This window comes from Lynx canadensis, chromosome B1 (assembly GCF_007474595.2).
Source record: "Lynx canadensis isolate LIC74 chromosome B1, mLynCan4.pri.v2, whole genome shotgun sequence".
In the NCBI taxonomy this organism is placed as follows: domain Eukaryota; kingdom Metazoa; phylum Chordata; class Mammalia; order Carnivora; family Felidae; genus Lynx; species Lynx canadensis.
This window is the reverse complement of record NC_044306.2, coordinates 119,625,399-119,649,347: the sequence shown is the minus strand read 5'-3', so window position 1 is coordinate 119,649,347 and position 23,949 is coordinate 119,625,399. Positions and strand designations below refer to the sequence as shown.

At 35.7% G+C, this 23,949-nt stretch overlaps 1 protein-coding gene across 1 annotated transcript in view; it reads right to left on the bottom strand.

Moving 5' to 3' along the window:
- CENPE (centromere protein E) overlaps nucleotides 1–23,949 on the bottom strand; it is an 80,957-nt gene that overhangs the window by 25,506 nt on the left and 31,502 nt on the right. Inside the window, exons 21-41 of the mRNA XM_030313338.1 lie at nucleotides 23,776–23,930; nucleotides 22,097–22,408; nucleotides 21,712–21,984; nucleotides 21,403–21,561; nucleotides 17,438–17,641; nucleotides 15,438–15,596; nucleotides 13,434–13,724; nucleotides 13,156–13,314; nucleotides 11,899–12,189; nucleotides 9,844–10,134; nucleotides 9,536–9,694; nucleotides 9,033–9,320; nucleotides 8,777–8,881; nucleotides 8,313–8,600; nucleotides 7,567–7,725; nucleotides 6,894–7,175; nucleotides 6,090–6,248; nucleotides 4,700–4,969; nucleotides 3,912–4,070; nucleotides 3,457–3,747; nucleotides 1,858–1,962 (exon numbers count right to left, since the gene is read on the bottom strand). Of these exons, the coding sequence (XP_030169198.1) occupies nucleotides 1,858–1,962; nucleotides 3,457–3,747; nucleotides 3,912–4,070; nucleotides 4,700–4,969; nucleotides 6,090–6,248; nucleotides 6,894–7,175; nucleotides 7,567–7,725; nucleotides 8,313–8,600; nucleotides 8,777–8,881; nucleotides 9,033–9,320; nucleotides 9,536–9,694; nucleotides 9,844–10,134; nucleotides 11,899–12,189; nucleotides 13,156–13,314; nucleotides 13,434–13,724; nucleotides 15,438–15,596; nucleotides 17,438–17,641; nucleotides 21,403–21,561; nucleotides 21,712–21,984; nucleotides 22,097–22,408; nucleotides 23,776–23,930 (4,559 nt within the window). The remainder of the gene's footprint in view (nucleotides 1–1,857; nucleotides 1,963–3,456; nucleotides 3,748–3,911; nucleotides 4,071–4,699; nucleotides 4,970–6,089; nucleotides 6,249–6,893; nucleotides 7,176–7,566; nucleotides 7,726–8,312; nucleotides 8,601–8,776; nucleotides 8,882–9,032; nucleotides 9,321–9,535; nucleotides 9,695–9,843; nucleotides 10,135–11,898; nucleotides 12,190–13,155; nucleotides 13,315–13,433; nucleotides 13,725–15,437; nucleotides 15,597–17,437; nucleotides 17,642–21,402; nucleotides 21,562–21,711; nucleotides 21,985–22,096; nucleotides 22,409–23,775; nucleotides 23,931–23,949) is intronic.

The following is a 23,949-nucleotide window of genomic DNA, read 5'->3' as shown; positions in this document are numbered from 1 at the left end:
ATTTTCTGTAATGCAGAAACAAATTAAGATGTTTGTGTTAAAAAAAAGGGGGGAAGAAACTGTTATTGATTTTGGATTACAGAAATACTATTTAATTATTGTGAAAATTAAAAAAATTTAAATATAACACAGAAAACCAGAAACAATCCCTATTAACAGTTTGATACATTTTCTTTTAGTTCTTTATGCATTCATGGTTTAAATGACCATCTCAAAGTCTAAAGATAAATTTGAGTGAATTCAATCTAGTATATATTATAGTTCAAGACTGAATGCTGGCTCATGTTCACAGCAGGCAGTGTGAGTTTGCAGGTAAAACAAGTGACGAAAAATCGAACTAACTATTTGTCAGCTTGGTGCAGCTTCTCTACACATTTCTATTTCTCTGCCTAGAATCTGAGTTTCGAACCTTTTATCAGTTAGAGTTCAGGTTCTATCTCTGCTACTTCCTGACTACAGATATCATTGAGCCATTTTCCCAAAACCAAAATAAAGACTATAATGAGTCCCACAAACTTTTCTAGGGGAAAGTAAATATGATATCCATATCTATGTAATCTATGAAATATACACAGACATTATAGCTTAAGGGAAATAAAATTATATTTGTGAAAATGTTTCTATACTCAAATTCTAAACTTACACTTGATTTCATGTCCTGATTCTACCAACCTACTAGCTATATGACCTTGAGCAATGACTAAACTTCCTCTCCAAGCCTCAGTTTCTTTGTAAATGGAGCAATAAAACGTATCTCATGAGATAAAGAACTGATATAGTGCCTAGCATATGGTAGACACCCAACAAGCCTGGTCTGTAAGTTCAAATGATTAGAGGCCAAGCAGGGGACACATTGGTCAAAGCGCAGGTGGAAGAACACAGTAGTACATATTGCTACAGTCACGTAACAAATAACATGTTTAATTCAGGGTGCTAAATAATAAAACAAGGGACTTCTGACAATAATGAGCTTCCTTTTTAATAACTTAAGGAAAAGCTAGCTGTACATTCATTTCCTGCCTTTGGTCCTAGTAGGAATCATATTACAGTATGAAGCAGCTCTGTGTAATCATTCATTTGTACTTTTAATAAATACATGTTCCATTAGGAATGTGCTAAGTGATATAGCCACAGAAAACACACAACATCTTTAAGGATCTTGCATTCTAATTGGAACGAGATGGTAAATCCTGTTGGCTTTTCCCCTCAATATACATTTAGAATCCAAACATTTCTCACTACTCCACTGATTCTTCTCTGGGCTGAGCCGCCATCAACTTTGCCTGGCTTATTGAAATTTTTCTCTCAGATGCTCTTCCTGCTTCCACTCTGTTTCCAACACAACAATCAGAGTCATCCCTCTAAAATGTAAGTCAGATAATGTCTCTCTCGTGGTCAGAACTTGCCAATAAATCTCCATCTCACTCAGACTAAAACCCAAAGATCTTTCAAGGCTGCACAGCCTGCATCTTCCTCATGAACTCTCAGACCTCATTTCTTATTAGCTTTCTCCCTTGTTGGATGTTCCTGGAACCCACCAGGCAGGCTTTTGCCTCAGGAGCTTTTACATGCTATTTTCTCTTCTTATCCCATTCTTCCCCCAGATAGCTATGTGGCTCAATCCTTTATCTCTTTCGGGTATTTGCTCAAATATCATCTTTCCAGTGGGGCCTTAAAATCACCCCCCCCCCCATATTGTGTGTTTATGTATATACATATGCACATACTTGCACACCTATACTAGATTAGAAAGTTGAAAAAAACTTTCAACACTATCTACTCATTCCCTAGAGGCTCCATTCTAGGCCTCTGGAAGGGTACTAATATTTATTTGTAATTTTAACATGGGACACTTACTTTTATCCTAGAGCACTTGTCTCTCAGGCTTTCTGTGAGGTGGTGTTTCCCATTACATGGTAACTTTTTTTCATATTTTACTACCTCTTTATGGTTCTGTTGGTCCTGTTTTGATACAAAGAATTAAACAAGGCGTCAACTATAACTACATTCACATTTAATGTCTATATACTTGTCCACTTACATTTTTTTACCTCATTTCAATAATGGAATTATAAACTTGTAACTCAAAAACAAAGTGAAAAATGGTCAGAAAATGAGTAACAGTACCACTAAGTAGTAAGTGGCCTTGACTCACTAAGAAAAAATGTGGAAAAACCACATATTTTTTGGAGATAGGATTTATCCCCATAACCATCACAACTGCAAATTAGACTTTAGGTTTATATCTGGTTCCTACTATTCCAAGTCTCTGAATTAGAATTAGTCTCTGAATTGCTGCCAAATAATACGCTACCAAAACCACCTGAAATATCTCTGTTCACTCTTCCCAGCTCCTTGGAATAGAAAATGCATATCCTGTTACATCTTGGACTTCTGATTCGAAGTACGACCTAAAACCTTTTCTCCCACTTATTTACTACAGTACTTAGAAGAATGATTGTTTAATAAATATTTGTTGAATGAATTAAATCTTTTTATAAAGGGCCCACATAACGATGATTCCCAAGGGTCTCATGTTTCTATTAATGTTGCAGATAACATGGTATTGCTCTGTTGTTGAATTATGAGAATAAAAAAGATTTCTTACAGATTTCATATGATTTCTTATTTGTCTGAATTTTATGTTATTTTCTTGAGGGTTCAATTGGGCTTTTTAAGACATGTGATTCTAAATACCTACAGTCCTACTGGATGAACTTCTTTCCTCTGTGTATCTGGCCACTTCTCTAACTGAGGGACGAGACGAGCCTATGCCTAAAACTCTGTCATGTAGAGGCAGAGAAATGGCGCATTTACTCTTCTACAGATCTAGTCCTTCAAATATTTCTTCCTTAAGGATAATGCCATTTCCTGGTGAAAAAGCCCTTTTAAAAATTACATTAAAGAAAATAGTCTGCTTTATGTAACAAATCTTTTCTTAAAAATAAATAAAATGGGGGGCACCTGGGTGGCTCAGTCGGTTAAGTGTCCGACTTTGGCTCAGGTCATGATCTCACTGTTCGTGAGTTCAAGCCCCGCGTCAGGTTCTGTTCTGACAGTTCAGAGCCTGGAACCTGCTTCAGATTCTGTGTCTCCCTCTCTCTCTACTCCTCCCCTGCTCACACACTGTCTCTCTCTCTCAAAAATAAATAAAGATTAAAGAAAAAAAAAAACAACTATTTAAAATAAAAAAAAATAAATAAAATGGTATTTTCTGAAAAATATTTTGGCTTCTTTTAAAACTGTATTTTCTTTTGTGTGAAAAATTATAGTAATAGTTTTCCCATTATCCTTCCCTGTATGTAGAAGTTTCCAAAAACAAAACAAACAAAAAAAAACAAACCCAAAACAACAAAAAACAAATCCCCAAGCCCCACAACAAAAAACCCAAATTGTTCCCCTTGTCAAGAAAGCTTGATTCTTACAGTTACTAGATAAGGAAGATTCTGAACTCACTCTAGCTATCATTTCTCTTAACGTTTCTCTGAATTGGTCTCTTTCCATTTTCAGAGATTCTTTTATCCTCCTTAGCTCATCTCTTTCCTCAGCTACAATTCTGAGTTCTTCAAGTCTTTTATGAAGTTTCTTAGTCAAGTGTAAGTTATCCGCTTCCACACTTTGCATAGATAAAGTTTGGGCCTCAAACTGCTGCTTCAATCGTTCCATTCTGTTTATATTTTTATGGGTTTTATTGACATCTTCTTTCATTTTAAGAAGTTGAAGCTCTTTTTTCTGAAGTTCTTGTATCTTGAGATAATTATAAAACAAGTTAGAATGCAAAAAGAATTCCTGTGTCTATTTGTTATATATGTACATCTATTTCTATCTCTAAATATCTGTATTTATATTCTTTCTCATTCCCCAAGTGATTTTGGACACAGTTACTCCCCAAAGAACAAAATGACATGTACCTTTTTCTGTAATTCATCTTTAGATTTATTTAAACTCTTTTGAATATTTGAAATCTGAGTTGTCTTTTCTGAAACTCTCTGCCTGAGTTTATCAATAGTTTCTTGGTATTCTTTCAAATGCATATGGGCAACTTTTAGTTCTTGTTGTGTTTCTAGATCCTTCATTATTAGAAGAAATGAAGAAATATTATGATGTAAAGGCACATTACCTTTTCTTAATGATGAACTAGTTAGACAAAATCTTAAAAAATGCATGCTCCCAGTTAAAAACAAGCAGCACAGCACCCCCAAATGACAGCAGTACAGAAGGCTATAAAGTCAAGTCCCTGTCCCCAGCCTCACCCATCGTAGCTGGGTTTCCTGGTGAACTCTGCCAACTGCTCTCCTTTCTCTCATACCACTTGGACATCATTCTACATCACTATCACAGAAAGAGGGCCCTCTTCTCATGCTAAGTACTCCATCATACAGATGAACCCCACTTAGCCAGTGCCTTATTAGTGGACACTTGGATTGCTTCCAGACTTGTCAGCACAGACAACGTTGCAGTGAGCGCTGTTGTATTTCTGCCCAAATGTGTGAATATATTGGTAGGATAAATTCCTACAAAGTGGAATCGCAGTAGCAGATATATACGCTGATAAATCTTTAATAAGGCATTGTCAAACTGTCTCCCTGAAAGTTTATAACATTTACAGTTTCACCAACAGTTATTATTTATTTCCAAAGAAGGAAGCTTCTTATACTAAAAACATGTTTATTGGACAGGTAGAAAGAGTCCAACTCACTCTAGCTATGGTTTTCTGTAGGTCTTCCTTGAGCTGGTCTCGCTCCAATTTCAGATTATCTCTTTCTTTCATTATAGATTTCATTTCTTCAAGGTTTTCATGAAGCTGCTGGGCCAAATTTAAGTTCTCCATTTCTATTTTATCCAGAGTTAAACTTTGGTCCTTGAATTGTTTCTTTAATCGCTCTATTTCAGACATTTTTTTCTGTGTCTCACTGACATCTTCCTTTAACTTAAAAAGTTGATGTTCATTTGCCTTAAGTTGTTGAATCTTAAGATAAGCATAATATAACATGTTAGAATACAGACAGTTTTTAAGGGAAGGATAAAAAATAGTTTCAAAATTAAGACAGTTTTCCCATGTCACTCATTAATATTTTGCATAATTCCACACAAAACTTATTTTCTTTTGAAGTATAATATACATAAATACACTAATCTTAAGTGTATTGCTAAATTATTCTCCACATATGTATATATCTATATAATTACAACCCAGATTAAAATATCAAACATTTCTAGCACCCCTTAAGGTTCTGTGTGCCCCCTCCTAGAGTTGACCACTATTCTGAACTGTTTTCATCCTAGATGAGTCTTGCCTGCCTTTGGAGTTAAAAATCACGGGGCGCCTGGTTGGCTCAGTCGGTTAAGCGTCCGGTCATGATCTCATAGTCCATGATCTCGCAGTCCGTGAGTTCGAGCCCCGCATCAGGCTCTGGGCTGACAGTTCAGAGCCTGGAGCCTGTTTCAGATTCTGTGTCTCCCTCTCTCTCTGACCCTCCCCCATTCATGCTCTGTCTCTGTCTCAAAAATAAATAAACGTTAAAAAAAAAAATTAAGAAAAAGAACTGTCTTTAAGAAAAATCACAATGTATTTATCCATTTTCCTGTTGACAGGCATTTCACTTGTCTTCCATTTTTTGCTGTTATGATTAGAACTGTTATGAACATTCTTGTACACAGCTTTATGTGAAAGTATGCACTCTTTTCTCTCAGGTACATATCCAAGAAATAGAAATACTGAGCCACAGGCAGGTGTATGTTCAGCATTAGTAAAAACTGTCAGGATGTTTTCAATGTGGTTAAACCATTTTACATCCCCATATGAGTTTAGGCACGAATAAATCAAATACCCAGGGGCACCTGGGTGGCTCAGTCGGTTAAGTGTCCAACTTTGGCTCAGGTCATGATCTCACGGTTCGTGGGTTCAAGCCCCGCATTGGGCTCTGTGCTGACAGCTCAGAGCCTGGAGCCTGCTTCGGGTTCTGTGTCTCCCTTTCTCTGCCCCTCCCATGCTTGTTCTCGGTCTCTCTCTCTCTCTTTCAAAAATAAATAAACGTTAAAAAATATATAAATTAAATCAAATACCCAAACAAGCACCTTCTTCATACCTTTTCTTGTAATTTAGCGTTTGAATTTTCTAAATCCATTTGCATATTTGATATTTCATCTGTCTTCTCAGAAACAATGCCCCGGAGTTTATCAATAGTCTCCTGGTGCTCTTTCACATGCATGTGAGCAATTCTTAGTTCCTCTTGTTTTTCTAGGTCCTTTGTCATTAGAGAAATTTTAAGAATGGTGACATAGCTTAACATTAACTAGTATTTTTTTTTATAAAAGTGGTATTTTCTTAGTAAAAATAATAAAACTATTACTTCTTAAGCTACATCTTAGATGTTAGGAAGTTACAAGCTTTCCCTTCATCCCTTTCCCTGTCCTCACCTCCCCACAACCTACTCCTACTTTCCAGAGGCAAATACATGATACATATACTATTCTACAGCTTGCTTTTCCCTCTAAGTTATTTGGGCTTCCAAATTAGAACATCCAAACCTATTTCATTTTTTTTTTTTTTTAATTATGTTGCACAGTATTCTGACATACTGTTCATATTTACCCAGTTTCCTTCTGATGGATATTTAGATTGTTTCCCAATTTTTATTACAAATTGCTACAATGGACACCTTGTGGTGTGTGTGTGTTTGTGTATGTACATAAATATACATGTAGGATGAAGTCCACAAAGAAAATACTGCTAACAGAATTAAAAATTTTGAAGAACAGTACCAAATTACCCGCCTTTGTAAAAGGTTCCATCAGTTTACTCACATCAACAGTGCCACTCACATCAAAGCACGGTTCCCTGCTGTCAGAAAAACACACATTTACTCACCAGCAGAGGAAGAGTAACTTACTTTAGCCTCTTTTTCTCTGAGGCTTTCTCTGAGCTGGTCTCGCTCCATCCTAAGGGTTCCCTCTGCTCTTCTTAGGCCATCTCTCTCCTCAGTAACACATTTTATTTCTTCAAGGTTTTCATGAAGTTTCTGACTCAGCCTTAACTTCTCAGTTTCGACACTTTCCAGGGTTGAATTCTGGGTCTCTAATTGCTTCTTCAATTGCTCTGCTTGATACATATTTTCTCTGAGATCATTTTTTACCTTAAGAAGTTGACGTTCTTTCTCCTGAAGTTCTTGGATCTTAAGATAATCATATAATAAGTTAAGATATAGATTGATATTAATAAATAAAACTTTCTTTTTTTAAAAATTTTTAATGTTTATTTATTTTTGAGAGACAGAGAGAGAGAACCAGTGCAAGCAGGGAGGGGCAGAAAGAGAGGGAGACATAGAATTTGAAGCAGGCTCCAGGCTTTTGGGCTGTCAGCACAGAGCCTGATGCAGGGCTTGAACCCACAAACTGTGAGATCATGACCTGAACTGAAGTCGGATGCTTAATCGACTGAGCCACCCAGGCACCCGATAAATAATACTTTCTAAATTAAGCAGGCAAATCTTTGATTTTAGGCTAATTCATATCCTGTTTCATTACAAAAAAGACCTAATGTAAACTCTCAAATAAAAACCATACCTGTACTTTTAAGGCAGTATCTGTGTTTTCTAAATCCGTTTGCATATTTGATATTTCATCTGTTTTCTCAGAAATAATGTCCCGGAGTTTATCAATAGTTTCCTGGTGTTCTTTCACATGCATGTGAGCAATTCTTAGTTCCTCTTGTTTTTCCAGGTCCTTTGTCATTAGAGAAAGGAAAATGATTTTTTAGAGTGACAAAATACAAACAATGTGTGGAAAGATAGAGGGTAAGAGGTAAATATGCCTCCCACCCCCTTAGGCCTCATCCTCTAGTTACTCTTAAACATCAATACATGTTAGATACATTAATCCATAACTTACCCCTTTCCTTAAGAGGATACTTCCAAATCACCACCATGGCACTGCCTCATTCTTTATACATGGCCTAGTACTCTATGGTCTGAGTTTGCTGCACTCATTAACCAGTCTCCTGCTAATGGACAGTTGGTATTTTCCCTGGTTTTTGTGGTTTGCTTTGATTTGTTCTTACAACTTTCTGCAATGAATATTCTTCTACAGATATCTTTGCACAATTGCATTACTGTGTGCAGGATAAGTGGCTACAACTGGGCTTTCTGGGTCAATGAATAAACGTATTGAAATATTTGGAAGATATTATCAAATATCCCCTCCTCCAACCTTGCCTAAGGTTGGACCAATTTTACACTCATACCAATCCTATCGCCCGTGGTTCTTTTGGGACAGTGTCATATTTACTGGATGGGGGAAAAACAGTAACTCACTCTCATTACGGTTTCTCTCAGGTTTTCCTGGAGCTGGTCTCTCTCTACTTTGAGAGTCTCCTCTACACTCCTAAGATCATCTCTTTCTTTTGTAACACATCTCATTTCTTCAAGGTTTTCATGAAGTCTCTGAGTTAACCTTACATTCTCCTTTTCTATATTTTCCAGAGTTGACTTTTGGGCCTCAAATTGGTTCTTCAAGTATTCTATTTCACACATTTTTTCCTGAGTCTCATTGACAGGCTTCATCTTAAGAAGCTGATGTTCTTTTTGCTGAAGTTCTTGCATCTGAGAAAACAACAAAACAAGTTAGGACACAGGCAGAAATTTTTAGGAAAAGGAGGAATTGTTTCTGAGTCAAGTGAATCATCTTTACATTTTATCTAATGTATGTAGCATTTTCTTCCACAGGGATATGAGGAACACAATAATCAGATGTCAGTTTCCAACTTAATAAGACCTACCTTTTCTTGTGATACAGCATCTGAATTTTCTAAATCTTTCTGAATATTTGCTTCTTGATCTGTCTTCTTTGAAAAAGTCCTTGTACTAATGGTTTCCTGGTACTCCTTCAAAAGAATATAAGTAGTGTTTTAGTTCCTGTTTGATTTTCAGTCCCTTTATGATTGGATAGAAATTAATAAAGCAATAGTGAATATCACTGTTAACCACTTTGCCACTATTTCATACCTAAAAAATCATTAGAATAAGGAAACTTACTTCAGTTACAATTTCTTTAATGTTTTTTTTGAGTTGGTCTCTCTCCATTTGAAGGGCCTCCTGCATCCTTTTCAGTTCATCTCTTTCCTTAATTATAATTTTTATTTTATCTTGACTTTCCTTAAGTTTCTCGGTCAACTGGAGCCTCTCGCTTTCTATACTTTGTAGTGATGAATCTTTGACTTTGAGTTGTTCCTTCAATTGCTCCAGTGCACTCATTTTCTCCTGAGTCTCACTGATTTCTTTGGTGGTAATAAATTGTTCCTGTTTCGCATGAAGCTCTTGGATCTTAAAATAATAATAAGTTAATAGCTAAAATATACATACACACAAATCATGCTTATATATATGTGTGTGTGTACACATATAATACGTTTTAGTTTTTGAATGAAAAGAACTCACAATGTTCTCCATAACAATTTGGTATGCAAAAACAGTTTCTGTAATTCAGTTAGCTAGCTCCCTCAGGTTTTTTTCCTACACTTCCTTCACCCCCAATTTACCTTTTTCTGTAATTCATCATTAGTTATTTCTAATTCTTTTTGAAGGCTGGACAGCTCATTTTCCGTCTCAGAAAGATTCACTCTTAGCTTCTCAATAGTTTCCTCCTGTTCTTTCATGTGACGATGAGCAACTTTCAATTCCTCTTCAGTTTCCAGGTGCTTCATTATTAGAGGAGATGTTAAGAAATTTACAGAAACATTATAACCATTATACTCTCTTTTTTCCAAAGGTTTAGTTTTTACAAAAATATCTGCTTACAAAAGTAAAAAAAAAAAAAAAAAGCACATGGGGGATGGATGAAACTTACCTTAGCTATGATTTCCCTCATGTTTTCTTTGAGCTGGTTGCTTTCGGACTGAAGAACTTCTTGCAGCCTTTGTTTGTTGTCTCTCTCCTTAGTTATACATTTCAGTTCATCACGACTTTCCTGAAGCCTCTCGGACATCTCGAGCTTTTCCACGTCCATTCTTTGCAGGGCTGACTCTGTGGCTTTGAGCTGCTCCTTCAGTTGCTCCATCTCGCTCATCATTTTCTCAGGTGCGCCATCTTTTTCTTCCATATTGAAGGACCGTTCTTGTTTGTCTTGAGCCTCTCGGATCTTAAAAGAATAAAACAACAAGAGAATTGACATCCAAAGATTCTTTATTTTACTTTCAGAGAAAAGAAATCAGGACAGTTTCTAAAACAAGTAAGTCAGGACTCAGTGGCTCATTACAGAGCATTCTTTCCACTCTCCCACTCGTCATCACTCAGGTACTGAACACTTCTTTCCTGAGGGCTCAGTGTGCTGTCAGTATCCTACCAGAGGTTAGAGATAAATTGGTAAATGAGACTTATATGATCCTTGCCTTTTTGAGATTTACACTTCAGAGGGAAAGATAGGCATTATGCCAAATCTTACCAAACAGGGGTGCTGGGTTCTTGCAGGGTTATGTGGCAACCTAACCAACCCTGAGTGGTTAGGAAGGGCTTCCTGGGGGATGGAAAGCTTCGGTTGAGACATGAAGGATGACAGCAGTAGGTGGGCAAGGCAGTAGGGAAATGCTGCAGGCAGGGAGACCAGAACACCCAAAAGCCATGAGATGAGGAAGCACAATGCTGGAGCATGATGAACAGGGGTAAGATGAGCAGAAATAAGGCTGGAGACCAGCTAGGTCTGGGATCCAAGGCCTCATGGGCCACGTGAAGGATTCTGGTCTTTGGTTCAAGAGTAGAGATAGGTTATTAAAAGTTTATTTTATTTTATTTTACTTTTACTTTATTTTATTTATTTATTTTGAAAGAGAGAGAGAGAGAGAGAGAGCTGGGTCAGAGAGAAGGAGAGACAGAATCCCAAGCAGGCTCTGCTCCCTCAGTGCAGAGCCCGATGCAGGGCTTGAACTCACAAACGGTGAGATCATGGCCTGAGCTGAGATCAAGAGTCGGATGCTTAAATGACTGTGCCATCCAGGTGCCCCTATTAAAAGGTTTTAAGAACAAAGGACTGCTTGGGCTCAGAATGAGGAATGACTTAGAGAAGTATAGAAATGAATACTGGGAGACCAGTAAGAGGCTACTACAGAAAGCCCGGGACAGAAATAATGGTGGCTTGGATTAGTGTTGGCAATGAGGAGAGAAAGAGGGAAGATTTCTCTCTCCCTTTCTTTCTCTCTCTCTCATACACACACACACACACACACACACACACACACACACACACCTTAAAATCAACAAGGTTTGGTGCTTGGGTTATAAAGTGAGTGTGAGGAAAGGAAATTGGGAAGGGTGATTCTCAGATTTCTGTCTCAGGTATTGAGGAAGTGCTTTATGAGATGCTACAGGAATAGATTTAAAGAAGGAAAGAAAATAGTTTTTCTGGCTTTATCCTTTCTTATAATTTAGCATTGCTTTTTCTAAATCATTTTAAATATTTAAGAAGACAGCTGTCTTCTCTAAAACATCTTCTCTCAATTTCAATAGTTTTTTTAGTATTTATGAGCAATTTTTAGTCTGTTTCCAACCACTTCATAATTGAGACATTTAAAGAAAACACTGCAGTAACATTTTATTTTATTTATTTATTTTTTCAACGTTTATTTATTTTTGGGACAGAGAGAGACAGAGCATGAACGGGGGAGGGGCAGAGAGAGAGGGAGACACAGAATCGGAAACAGGCTCCAGGCTCCGAGCCATCAGCCCAGAGCCTGACGCGGGGCTCGAACTCACGGACCGCGAGATCGTGACCTGGCTGAAGTCGGACGCTTAACCGACTGCGCCACCCAGGCGCCCCCAGTAACATTTTAACTATAACACAAGTGCTTCCTTTCCAAAGACTTGATTCTCACAAAACACTTGTTAAATGCAAGGAAAGGACGAAACTTACTTTAGCCAAAGTTTCTCTAATGTCTTCTTTCAACTGGTCTTGTCCAGCTCGAACTGCTTCTTTTCTCATTCTAAGGTTGTCTCTTTCATCAGTTAGAGATTTTATTTCATCATGACTTTCTGGAAGTTTTTCAGTCAACCCAAGCTTTTCCATTTCTATGCATGCAGGGGTCATTGAATCCTTGGTTTTGGATTGTTTCCTTAATAGTTCCAGTTCATCCCCTGTTTCCTGAGTACTACTGACTTCTTTCACATTAGGCAGTAGTTCCTGTTCCTCATGAAGCACTGGGATCTTGTAATACGCATGGAATACCAAGGTTACTATCTGGAGAGCATTATTATAATTTTTCAAATTTTTTAAAGATGAGAATACTGTCCCTAGAAATAAAAGTTATCTTGATCCCATGGCCTACCGTGGATCACAAACTCACAATTTATTCATTTTCTCTTGATTCCTACTAAAGCTATTCATGGCCTTTCTGCTAGTCACATTCTGCCATAACTTTCTTTGTTTCCAGCTTACATCCAAAGTGAATCAATTCTTATACCTAACTAACACCGTTAATTCAGCCAGTTGCACACGTCTTCATTTTTATACTAGTTCTCAAAGGCTATAGGAGAAAAAACATTGTTTTTATTGAGATTTTATCTCAATAAATGAATGGTCCTTAATTCTCAGATGACCTCCCATGCCACTTCTCATATTCTTTTATATGTACAGACCATTTCCTATGGTCATTAGTGGTTCCATTAACTTTGCATATCATATTTCTGCATTTGTCCTGCTGGAATTGAAGGATTATTGTATATGCCCAAATTAGGGGGAGAGAAGAGTGTCTTATTCATATCCACAGTTTCAATGGCTGGTACATAGTGGCCTTTAACATATGTTGGTTCAGTTATCCCAGTGTTTCATTTTCTCTATAGCATTTGCCATTATCTCAAATTATCTTTTTCATTTGTTTGTTTATTTACCAATTAACTCTTTCCACTACAAAATAAGCTCTATGGTCACAGAAATTTTGTTCAGCTTGTTCCCATTTTATTTCTATAACCCAAGACCTTGCCTGACACATTAGACACTCAACAAATACTACCCAATAAATGAGCTGTAACAGTCACTACTTAACTGCTCATTTTTCCTTCAAAAAAAAAAACAAAAAACAAAAAACAAAAAACCAAAACCAAAACAAAACAACCCCCCCCCCAAGAAAAACAAAAAAGAAGGGACAAAAGAGAGAAAGAAGAAGAGACAAACCTTTTCTTGTAATTCAGTATTGGATTTTTCTAAGTCATTCTGAATATTTATCATTTGAGCTGTCTTCTCAGAAATGTTTCTTCTTAGTTCATCAATAGTTTCTTGTTGTTCTTTGAGATGCATGTGAGCAATTTTTAGTTCTTCTTTTGTTTCTAGACCCTTAATTACCAAGTGGAATTTAAAGAATATTATAACAACATCAACATTGCCTCTCCCTTCTCCAACTGGCTCGGTTTTAAAGAAACATTTACTAGATGAAAGAAAAGGGTATAACTTACCGTAACTTCGAGTTCTCTTATGTAATCTTGAAGTTTCTCTCTCTCTATGTCAAATGATTCCTGTAATTCTTTTAGATCATTTCTTTCCTTGGTTATGGATTTCAGTTCCTCATAATTTTCGTGGAGCTTCTGAGCCAATTCTAGCCTCTCCATTTCCATATGTTCCAATGTTAATTCTTGGCTTCTTAATCCATTCTTTACATTCTCCATTTCACTCATCTTTTTCTGCATCTCACTCATCTCTTCTTGTACACTAAGAAGCTTTAGCTGTTTTTCTTGTAGTTGTTGGCTCTTGAGAAATAAAATTTTTAATTATCATTTTGCTTATGTTCCCTTAAAATTCTTATGTAATATATATCTTGCCAAACCAAAATGATTATTATAGTAAACAGCTTTGAAAGTAGAGTAACCTTCTAGGCACAGTGTCTATAGTGGGTTGAATAGTGTCCTACCCAAAATTCAAGTATATTCAGAATTTCAGAATATGACCTTATTTGGAAATACGGTTTTTGCAGATATAATTAAAGTATGAAAAGAAATTCTACTGGATTAGGGTGGGCCCTAAATGCAATGACAGTGTCTTATAAGAGGCAAAAAAGGACACACAGAGACACAGAGAAACTCCTGTGAAGATGGAGGCAGAGTTAAAACTGATACAGCTATAAGCCTTGGGCACCAAGGGAGCTGGGAGCTAAGGATAGTTAGAGGAAGGAAAAGATTCTTCCCTAGAGCCTTCAGGAGGAGCATGGTATTACCAGCAACTTGATTTTGGACTTCTAGGATCCAGAAATGTGACAAGAAATTTCTGTTGTTTTTTAGCCACCAAGTTTATGGTAATTTGATACAGAAGTTCTAGGAAACTAATATATTGTCATGAGGTTAATCAAAGAGGTAAAGTGAAAATGAGAAAAACTTGAAAAGAGACTAAATATGCAGGTATACCTGCCAAATAACTATAATTCCTCATCTCTTAAAACCTTTTTGGATCATCTATTTTTATTTCGAAAAAGGTCCTTACAGGTGGCCCATAAAGACACTGAGGCATTAACTTTTACATAAGCCTATAAATTTCACTTCTTTAGGGTGAGTATGAAACAGACATCAGGTTCTAGCAAATTAATTGGGTTATTGTGAAAAGGAGGAGAATTAAGAGAATACATAGGAAAAAAAAACACTCCACAGAAAGACAGTGGAAATCACAATATATTATTTATAATGTATGTGGCATAGGCCTTAGAAAAATAGAAAGATCTCAGTGGGTGAATTTTAGAATTACTTGGGCAGTACAATTATTACTAGATTCTCATCTCTTATACAAATAGTACAACAGCACCTTACTTCTATAAAAGAAGTGACTCAGGAAATTGTAAACATCTAAGAGATGGTAACAGTCACATTTCTTACATTTTAGAGAATGACTACCATATTTTTATAAAGGCAGAATCTTTGTGTTATTGATTAATGTATCTCAAGCACCCAGAACAACACCTGGCCTATGGTACTTCCCAATAAGTTTCTTATGAATGAATATATTCCATGATTAGTTTAGATGAATTAAGGCTTTCTCTCTCATCTGAAGACTCCAGGATAATATATCCTCACAAAGGATGTTGGTTAAGATCTAGGTGTGAGTTGAAACTGTCTATGATATTAGCATTAAAATCTGCTCATTTGGGAGATACATGTTATTTCTAGAATTCAGCTCTACTGCCATCAAAATTTATTTAAAAAAAAAAAAAAGAAGAAGTTTAGGGGTGGCTGGGTGGCTCAGTTGGTTGAAGGTCTTACTCTTGATTTCAGCTCAGGTCATGATCTCACGGTTTGTGGGTTCAAGTCCCTGCATCGGGCTCAGTGCTGAGCCTTCTTGGGATTCTCTTTCTCCCCTCTCTTTCTGCCCCTTCCCTGCTTGTGTGCTGTCTCTCAAAATAAAAAAATAAACTTAAAAAAAAAAAAAAGTTCAATCGGAAATCTAATATGGCCAGGAAGGTAACTTTAAAGATTCACCTTTTCCTTTAGCTTTTCTTCAACTTCTGCTAATTTCTCACAGGTCCTAGAAAGCTCTTCCTCTTTCTTCATGGTATGGTTCTTTTCTTGTGTAATTATCTCTTGTTGCCTTTTAAGTTCACCTCCAAGAATTCTTAATTCTTCTTGGTTTTCAATCATCTAGATTTTTTTTTTAAAGTTGAGATTAAAATAAATAATATTAGCTTATTTTTATAAAATCAAATCAAGTAAAAATCAGCATTTACCTCAGCCTAAAAGTGAAGAAATTATGCAAACTCTATTGGAAAAAACTATCTTACAAAGAAAGTCAGTCTTTAATTTAATCATATAGGATGTCAAGCATATGCTTTTTTATGCTGTTTCTTTTTCTTTCTTTTCTTTTCTTTTCTTTTTTTCAAGTAGGCTCCATGCCAAAGTGGGGGTTGGAATCACAACCCTGGGATCAGGGTTCCACTGACTGAGCCAGTCAGATACCCTTTACACGTTTTCTTTACTGCTCTACTTATATTCTTATCATGAGAATTAGAACTAGATTTAGTATTCTATCTTGAGAGGTTGGCTCATTTTCTAGCCTTAAACCAAAGGAGACTGTTTCTAAGCTTTCATGGACTGATTCTGAGACTACAGTTACAGGCTTTTCAAATGCTAGAATGAATGGCTTTGGTTTGGTGCACCAGTTAACAGCCAAGTTCAAAATGGCAGCCATCCTTTGCTAGCATGACTTGGGCTAATCCTAGTTATAAGCTTATACAGTGGCATTCTCAAGTATCATGGCCACAAAAACATTACAAGCTTGAGACCATGATTTTTATCTGCATTCTTATTTATACTCAGCTCTTTTGACCAGACAATCCCAAGAAATATGGAAAATTACACAAAAGTTCAGGTTCTCCTACAACCCACAGCAAACTTCTAAAAATGTTAATTTCAATCTATATATACTATATTAACCCTAAATGAAGAAACAAAACTAAAGTAGATATGACAATACAGCAAACATTAACAAATAATTAAAAATGAAGTTTAAAAATTAAGACAAAATTAACAAAAGAGAAACATTTAGGAAAAAGATTTAACAAAATATGGACAAGACATGTATACTAAAACCTATAACATATCACTGAGAGAACATAATTTATAGAAAGATATACAATGGCCAGCAAGCATATGAAAAGATGATCAATGTTCTTAGTCATTAGGGAAAGGCAAATTAAAACAATGAAGTACATACCCAATTGAATGGCTAAAATTAAAAACACCAGTAATGTGAACCATTGATGAAGATGTGGAGCCATCAGACTTCTCTCAATTCGCTGATGGGAATGTGAAATGGTACCACTACTTTGGAAATCAGTCTAGTGAATTCTCATTAAGTTAAATATATGAGAATTTATTCTCATATGACTCAGCTATTCCATTTAGCTGAATAGCTGGAATAGCTGAATGACTCAGCTATTCCATTTAGATACTTACCCTAGAGAAATTAAAAAAAATGATCATAAAAAGATTTATGTAAGAATGTTTATAACAGCTTCACTCACAATAGCTAAATAGTAGAGATAACTCAAATTTCCATCAATAGGAGAAAGGCTAAACAAATTGTGTGGCCTATTCATACATGGAGTGTATCCAGCACTGAAAAAGGAGTGTAAAAAAAGGCACAAAAGAGTACATGCTATATGATTCTATTTGTATGAAGTTCTAGAAGAGAAAAAGTGATCTGAGGTGAAAAAACATCAGGATGGTGACTATATGCGGTAGAGAGTAAGAGTAGGACTGACTGGGATGAGATGTGAGAGAACCTTGCAGGGTAAGGGAAACACCTTGTACCTTGACTGGGGTGGAGGGAATATAGGTAGAGACATTTGTCAAAAGTCATCAGACTGTGCGCTTGTATCAGATACATTTACTGCATGTAAATTATGCCTCAGTACAATTATAAAAACCGAAAACATGCAAAGACAAAAACATATTGTTAAATGTACAGTGCTGCATCTTACCATTTCAATATTTTCCCTTAGGTCAGTCTTCAATTGTTCCTTTTCTGCTGTAATACTCTCTAACATTTGTTGCAGTTCATTTTTCTCCTGTATTAAAGAAAATATCTTTCTCTGTTGCTTAGTTAGCTCATTATCTTCAACATTTGCAATCAGTGCTTGAGTATTTTTGGCTTTCAAATTCTGTTTTTTATCTGTGTCAGCCATCTAAAATATGAATAGATTAAAGAAGAATTTCTCAGTTAATAACAATTTGAATAATAATAAAAATTGCCAAAGCTAGTATTACTTATTACTTACCAGGCACTATTTTCGTATTTTGACACATTTAATCTTAACTATAACCTTATAAGGTAGGTACTGGTATTATTTTCATTTGACAGACAAGAAACTTGAATTCCAGAGAGGATGACAGGTCACTTGCCCAAGGTCACTCAGGTTTTGAATCTAAGAGGTCTGGCTTCAGACTCTGTGTCCTTGTACATACTCTTGTTCATGGCTAAGAACTACCTGGACAGTTATGGATAATTAATAATTATGTTCATGTATGATGATAGGTTAACTTAATTTTATGAAAGAGTAAGCCACCTTGAACTCTACCACTTTTTTTCCATCAAAATCTGGAAATGACTCCATATCTTCCACTCCCAACAAATGATAATTTTCGGAAGCAGTCATACTCCCAAAAGGCTGGAGTTTCATCAAATGAGAGGACAAATTAATCTTGCAAGAAACAGATTTCATATTCTAACAGTATAAACCACCTTTTCAAAATATATACTTTCATATATTGGTTAAGAAAAGCATGTTATACACATTCATTTATCCATAAATAGATCTTAAGCAAACGTAACTTAATATGTGTACCCCTTGATAAAGGGAGACAAAGACTGACATTACAATCACTGGTATGAAATGAGGGTTATCACTATATAACCTTATACGACCAGGAAATAAATACAGCTCCATATTGGCCACATATGTTTTAAAAAGTTTTATAATAATCTACAATTAACAAAAAATTGAAAAATGAAGAGAAAAAAATTACCCATGTCACCAGCTTCACACAACACACTATTAGATTTCCAGAATATGTCAAAAAAAAAATTCTAGAATATTTCCTTTCAGAGTTTGTCCATGAAAAAATATATTTGAACATAGTAATTATGATTTATATATATATATATATACATATACACGCACACACATCTATACACACACACACATACAGAATTATTCATTTTTGCTTTTGCTTTTCCCCACTTAGATCACAGGCATTTTTCCCATGCTGTCACATAATCTTCAAACTATAACTTTTAGTAGTTGCTCAATATTCTAGAGTGGGTATGGACAGAACCTATTTTACTTAACTATTTTTTTTATTGTTGGTAACATGCATGAGTTTCTGACAATGGTAACCACAGAGCTAACTACATGAGAAATTAAGGTAAGGAATACATAGTCATTGGGACTAGCTTGTCAGATACCCTAATTCAGAATCTTGCATCTGTACACCCTAAGTATAGGAATGTACACAAAAACAGAGCAGGCTGAGACAAACTATGTAATAATACCCAAGGTACATTTCAGAATGGAATTCAACCTAGCAAGTATTTCAGCTACCACAGATCTTATTATTAAATAAAGAAAAAGAATTGTGTGCTTTGAGATAAGCTTACTAATCATTGTTTTAAATTTCTGTTGGAACACATGAGAGAAGCTGCATTTCTAGAGAGAGAAATATGAAGCAAGATTGAAAGTGGGCACTCGAAGGGGATTCATTATAGACCTACTAATGCAGCCCTCTGGGGTCCAGATGAACAGAGGGGTCCACATGGGATTCTAACATGGACACGATAACAGAAGAAGCTGATCTTAGCCTTCCATCCCATATTTGAGAAACCCCAAGAAACAAAAGAGCCCCAGTCAGACCTTTTTATCAACATAGATGATTCCAGCATAAACTTAGGAACACAGAGCAGCTAAATATAACTCTCCAGTAAATACAACTCTCCCTTTCCCTCACTCCTCTGCTATTGCCCCTTCTCATGGGGCCACATGATTACAGATTTGCATTTGTCTAAAAGCAGGTATTGATTGTTGTACCTTATTTTCAAAAATCTTTTCAAAAAAGTCTTCCCCTAATGAAAATAAAAGTTATAAATTTCAAATCAAGGTCAAATGCCTTTGGCCCATTTGGTTAATCCAAACTATAGAGAAGCTGAGAACATAAGATATAAAACAAACAAAAATGCTTTCCTAGGAGAGAAGAACTGAAGCATACAGACAGAGAGGGAAAGCTTTTCCAAGGCAAGAATACTGTACCCTGGGGTAAATGGGAAAAAAAAGCTCATTATATAGAGTAATAGTATATAAATCTATACAAAGATTTATTTACATAAGTTGGGGCTTACTGAATTATTCTGAAGTAGTATTTTTTTTTATTTAGTAATATGTCCAATCTGGTGATTTTTCTTGCATATAAAATGTAGTTTAAAAAATTATATAACTGTATAAAACCCAGTTTTATGTATATATGTATATATATATGTGTATACTATTCTGAGCTATGAATGTATGAAAGATTATTTCACCAGTCTCTTATTGATGAATGTTTTCAATTCCTAGTTGTAAATAGTCTGGTTTAAATAGTAGTGCAATAAGAATGAAAGACAGTATAAAAAATTCTGTTGATAATATATATCAAAGGCATTTCTGAGAGTAGAAATGTATAGTAAATGAATCCATTGTATAAAACTATAGGCAATCCCCTGTTACGGATTCAAATGTGTTGTCCCCAAATTCCTATGTTGAAGCCCTAACCTCCAAGTGACTGTATGTGAAGATAAAGCCTTTAAGGAGGTTTATTAAGGTTAAATGAGGTTATAAAACTTAGGCCCTGGGGCGCCTGGGTGGCTCAGTCAGTTAAGCATCTAACTTCAGCTCAGGTCATGATCTCATAGCTCGTGGGTTCAAGTCCCACATTGGGCTTTGTGCTAACCGCTCAGAGCCTGGAGCCTGCTTTGGATTCTGTGTCTCCTTCTCTGTCTGCCCCTCCCCTGCTCATGCTCTGTCTCTCCCTCCCTCTCTCAAAATAAATAAACATAAAAAACAAACAACTGAGGCCCCTAATCCCGTAGAACTGGTGTCCTTTTAAGAAGAGAAAGAAACACTAGTGCTCTCTTTCTCAGCTCAAGAATAGGAGAAAGGCCATGAGAAGACACAGAAGGAAGGTGCCATCTGCATACAGAGAAGAGAAGACTTACCACAAACCAAAGTTTCTAGCACCTTAGTCTTGGACTTTTAGCCTCCACAAATGGGAGAAAGTAAATTTCTGTTAAAAGTTTTAGCTACCCAGTCTATGCTATTCTGTGGTGGCAGTCTAGTAGACTAATATACCTCCCCTTAAAAAAAAAATTATCATTAGCATCTCCTAGCCCTTCTTGTATATAACTAAATAACCAGTTAACTCCTAAGGTATCAGGACAAAATGAACCACACTACCTAGAATAAATCAAGGTGAGATTTAAGCACCTAATAGTACAATTATAGCACAAGCCCTAGAAACAGGCAAAACTACAACATAAACATTGATTTTATAGAACTCTAAGCAAGTTTAATATACAAAATCTGACATAAAACAAGTATTTTAGACATAATAATAAACAATCTTTCTTACATTCTTAGAATTCAGAGGGGTTTTTAAAGATTTTAAAATACATCGAGGCTCAGGAAATGTCACCTCAAAGTCTGAACTAATTTTTGCCTTTTTTTTCCAAATTGACTGTAAGCAGTTATATCTGAAGTTATTTCAAACACATTAGGGTTATGCTTGTAAATTATCGTTAGTTATTAGCTCTGTGAATAATAGACAAGATTGAGATTATCATTATGTAGTTACGTGTTTGAGGTTAAAGAGAAAGCTCTTCTACACAAGTATGAAAACTTTGGACAGAAATATCATTTACCTTTTCCTGGAATTCATCTTTAGTTTCTCCTAAGTTTTCCTCTGTATGCAAATTCCTGGAAGTTTCCTCAGAAATTCTCATTTTTAGTGTGTTGATTGTTTCTTGGTGTTGTTTCAAAGACTCAAGAGCATTTCGTAATTGTTCCTGGGTGTCTATATTCTTTGTCAGAGAAACACAGAACAATTTCTGTTAGAATAATAAGAAACTATGGAAGTGATTTTGCAGGGACTACTTGATCATGAATAGTAAGTGACAGCTCCTATGTTTTCACAGAGGCTCTCGGTTTTCAGCATCTAATCAAAGTCTTACCATGTTTACAGTATCCTGAATGTCACTTTTGAGTTGGTCCCTCTCAATTTGCAGGCTCTCCTGGAGTTGTTTTAGGTCATCCCTTTCTTGGGTTAAGGTTCTTATTTCCACCAAGGTTTGCTGAAGTTGCTCAGCAATCAGTGCTTTTTCCTTTTCTACAGTTTGCAGCCTAGAATCTCTACTTTCTAATTGTTCCTTTAGCTCTTCCATTTCATTTAACACTTCTTGACTCTCGGTTGCTTTCTGCTGAAGTTCTTCGGTTTTCGGACAAAGCTTTAAAATAAGAAAAACAAAATGTGAAAAGCAGAACAGTCTATGGGACATATATGGAGGCCAGACCCCAGAATACTAAAGATCGCTTCCCTAGAGGGTGTCTTGTACCAACCTCTGTGCTCAAAGCATCAGAACTTAAACCAAGTTTTTGAGCTTGTTTAGAGAGATTTCCTATTTCCTGATCCATTCTTGCATTCTCCTCAAGGACCATCTTATACTTTTGCTCAAATTCAAGATGATTTTTTAAATCTTGGAATTCTTGATCAGTGCTTTTATAATTCATCTGGGTAGTTGCTAGGTCATTTTTAGTTTTCTCTATTTCTTCAAGTAAATCTTGAATTCTATTCTCCTTTTGAACTACTTCAGAAAACAATTTGTCTCTTTCCGATATTATTATATAGAGCTCTTCAGATTTATCATGTATCTACGGAGAGGAAATAAAATTTAGTTATGTTAGCAATGTAAGAGCTACTGAAGCAGTTTCAAGGAAAAAAATTCCTATGCAAAAAAAAAAAAAAAAAAAAAGACATTGAAATTAAGCAAAGATTTGACTGAAGAAATACAACATTTTTATTGTCACCATTCCTTTAATAATGTATTATCCTGTTTACCTTCAAAGTTTTGTTTTTTAATCTCTTTGGGCTCTAGTAAGGATTGTTTGGAGCACACTCAATAGAAACACTTTATTTTAGAACATGCCTTTATTTCATCATCTATCATTCTAAAGTATTTTCTAACTTCTTGGTGTATCAGACATTTTATGGTTTTTCTAAGAATTTGACGTATTTTCATCTAAAGCCTTTGAATGCAACTCTTATTTCTAAAAACGTAATCCAAGAATAAATAATCAAGCTTTATTTGAATTATTATTTAAATAAACCATATCCAATTTATAAATAGTAAAATCACTGTGAAAGGTAAGGTAGAAGTGGTGGGAAGAAGAGAGGTGAGCTAAATTGGAGACCAAGGATGGGGGTAACACAGCAGAGTTGTTTCAATCACAGACTAAGGATAGGAGGCACATCTATGTAGCTCAACTATTGGTGCCATAACTATTTGTTGAGCTAAGAACCAGCACCCACTTTAAAGAGTTTTTAGGATGACTAAATAAAATAATGTTGCTAGAGCTTTTTAGCATGATGTCTGCCATATAGTGTTCAAACACTTGTCACTTTTTATTTCTTTTAGAAAGGCAGAGAGAAAAGAAAGGCTGGCAGATCGTTTACAGGATTGTTCACTAGCCTGCAAGATTTACACTGATCTCAACTGTATCAGAGCCCTCCCTTGTATCTCATTACTTTCTTTTATTCAACATAGTGACTAGTAAAAAAAAAAAAAAACAAAAAAAAAAGAAAGAAAAAAAAGATTTAGAAAAAGGGTGGGCCACAGAACTCTGTTTAAAAGATTTTATTTTTAAGTAATCTCTACACCCTACATAGGGATCGAACTCACAACCCCCATGAGATCAAGAATTGCACACTCTACCGACTGAGCCAGCCAGGCACCCCCACAGAACTGTTTAAATGCAACACTTGAGGGCTGTAGAAATGGCCGTACATGGCTCATGATACTAAGTATACTGTTAAATATGCTCTGAAAATGTATTTTTACATCTAGCAATATAAAAAAAATTAGAGGAGGAACTACATTCATTTCTGTTCCTAACAAGTTAGTTAAATGTTTATGGTCTCTTGCCTGCTACTTTAAAATAAACTATGGCAAAATATTTAAAGTGCTATTACAAAGGTTTTTATTTCAGAAGAAGAGTTATTTGCTTAAAAATGTATTTACCTCTTTCCTTAATATTTCTAATTCTGAGGGTAAAGGTTTCAATGCTGAGAGCAAATTAACTTCTTTACGTAAAGCTTCATTTTCTTCAACTTCTTTATTCAGTTCTTTCTGCAGATCAGTAATCTTTCTTTCCAGTTCCAAATTACAGAGCAAATCTAGGGCATTTTGGGTAAA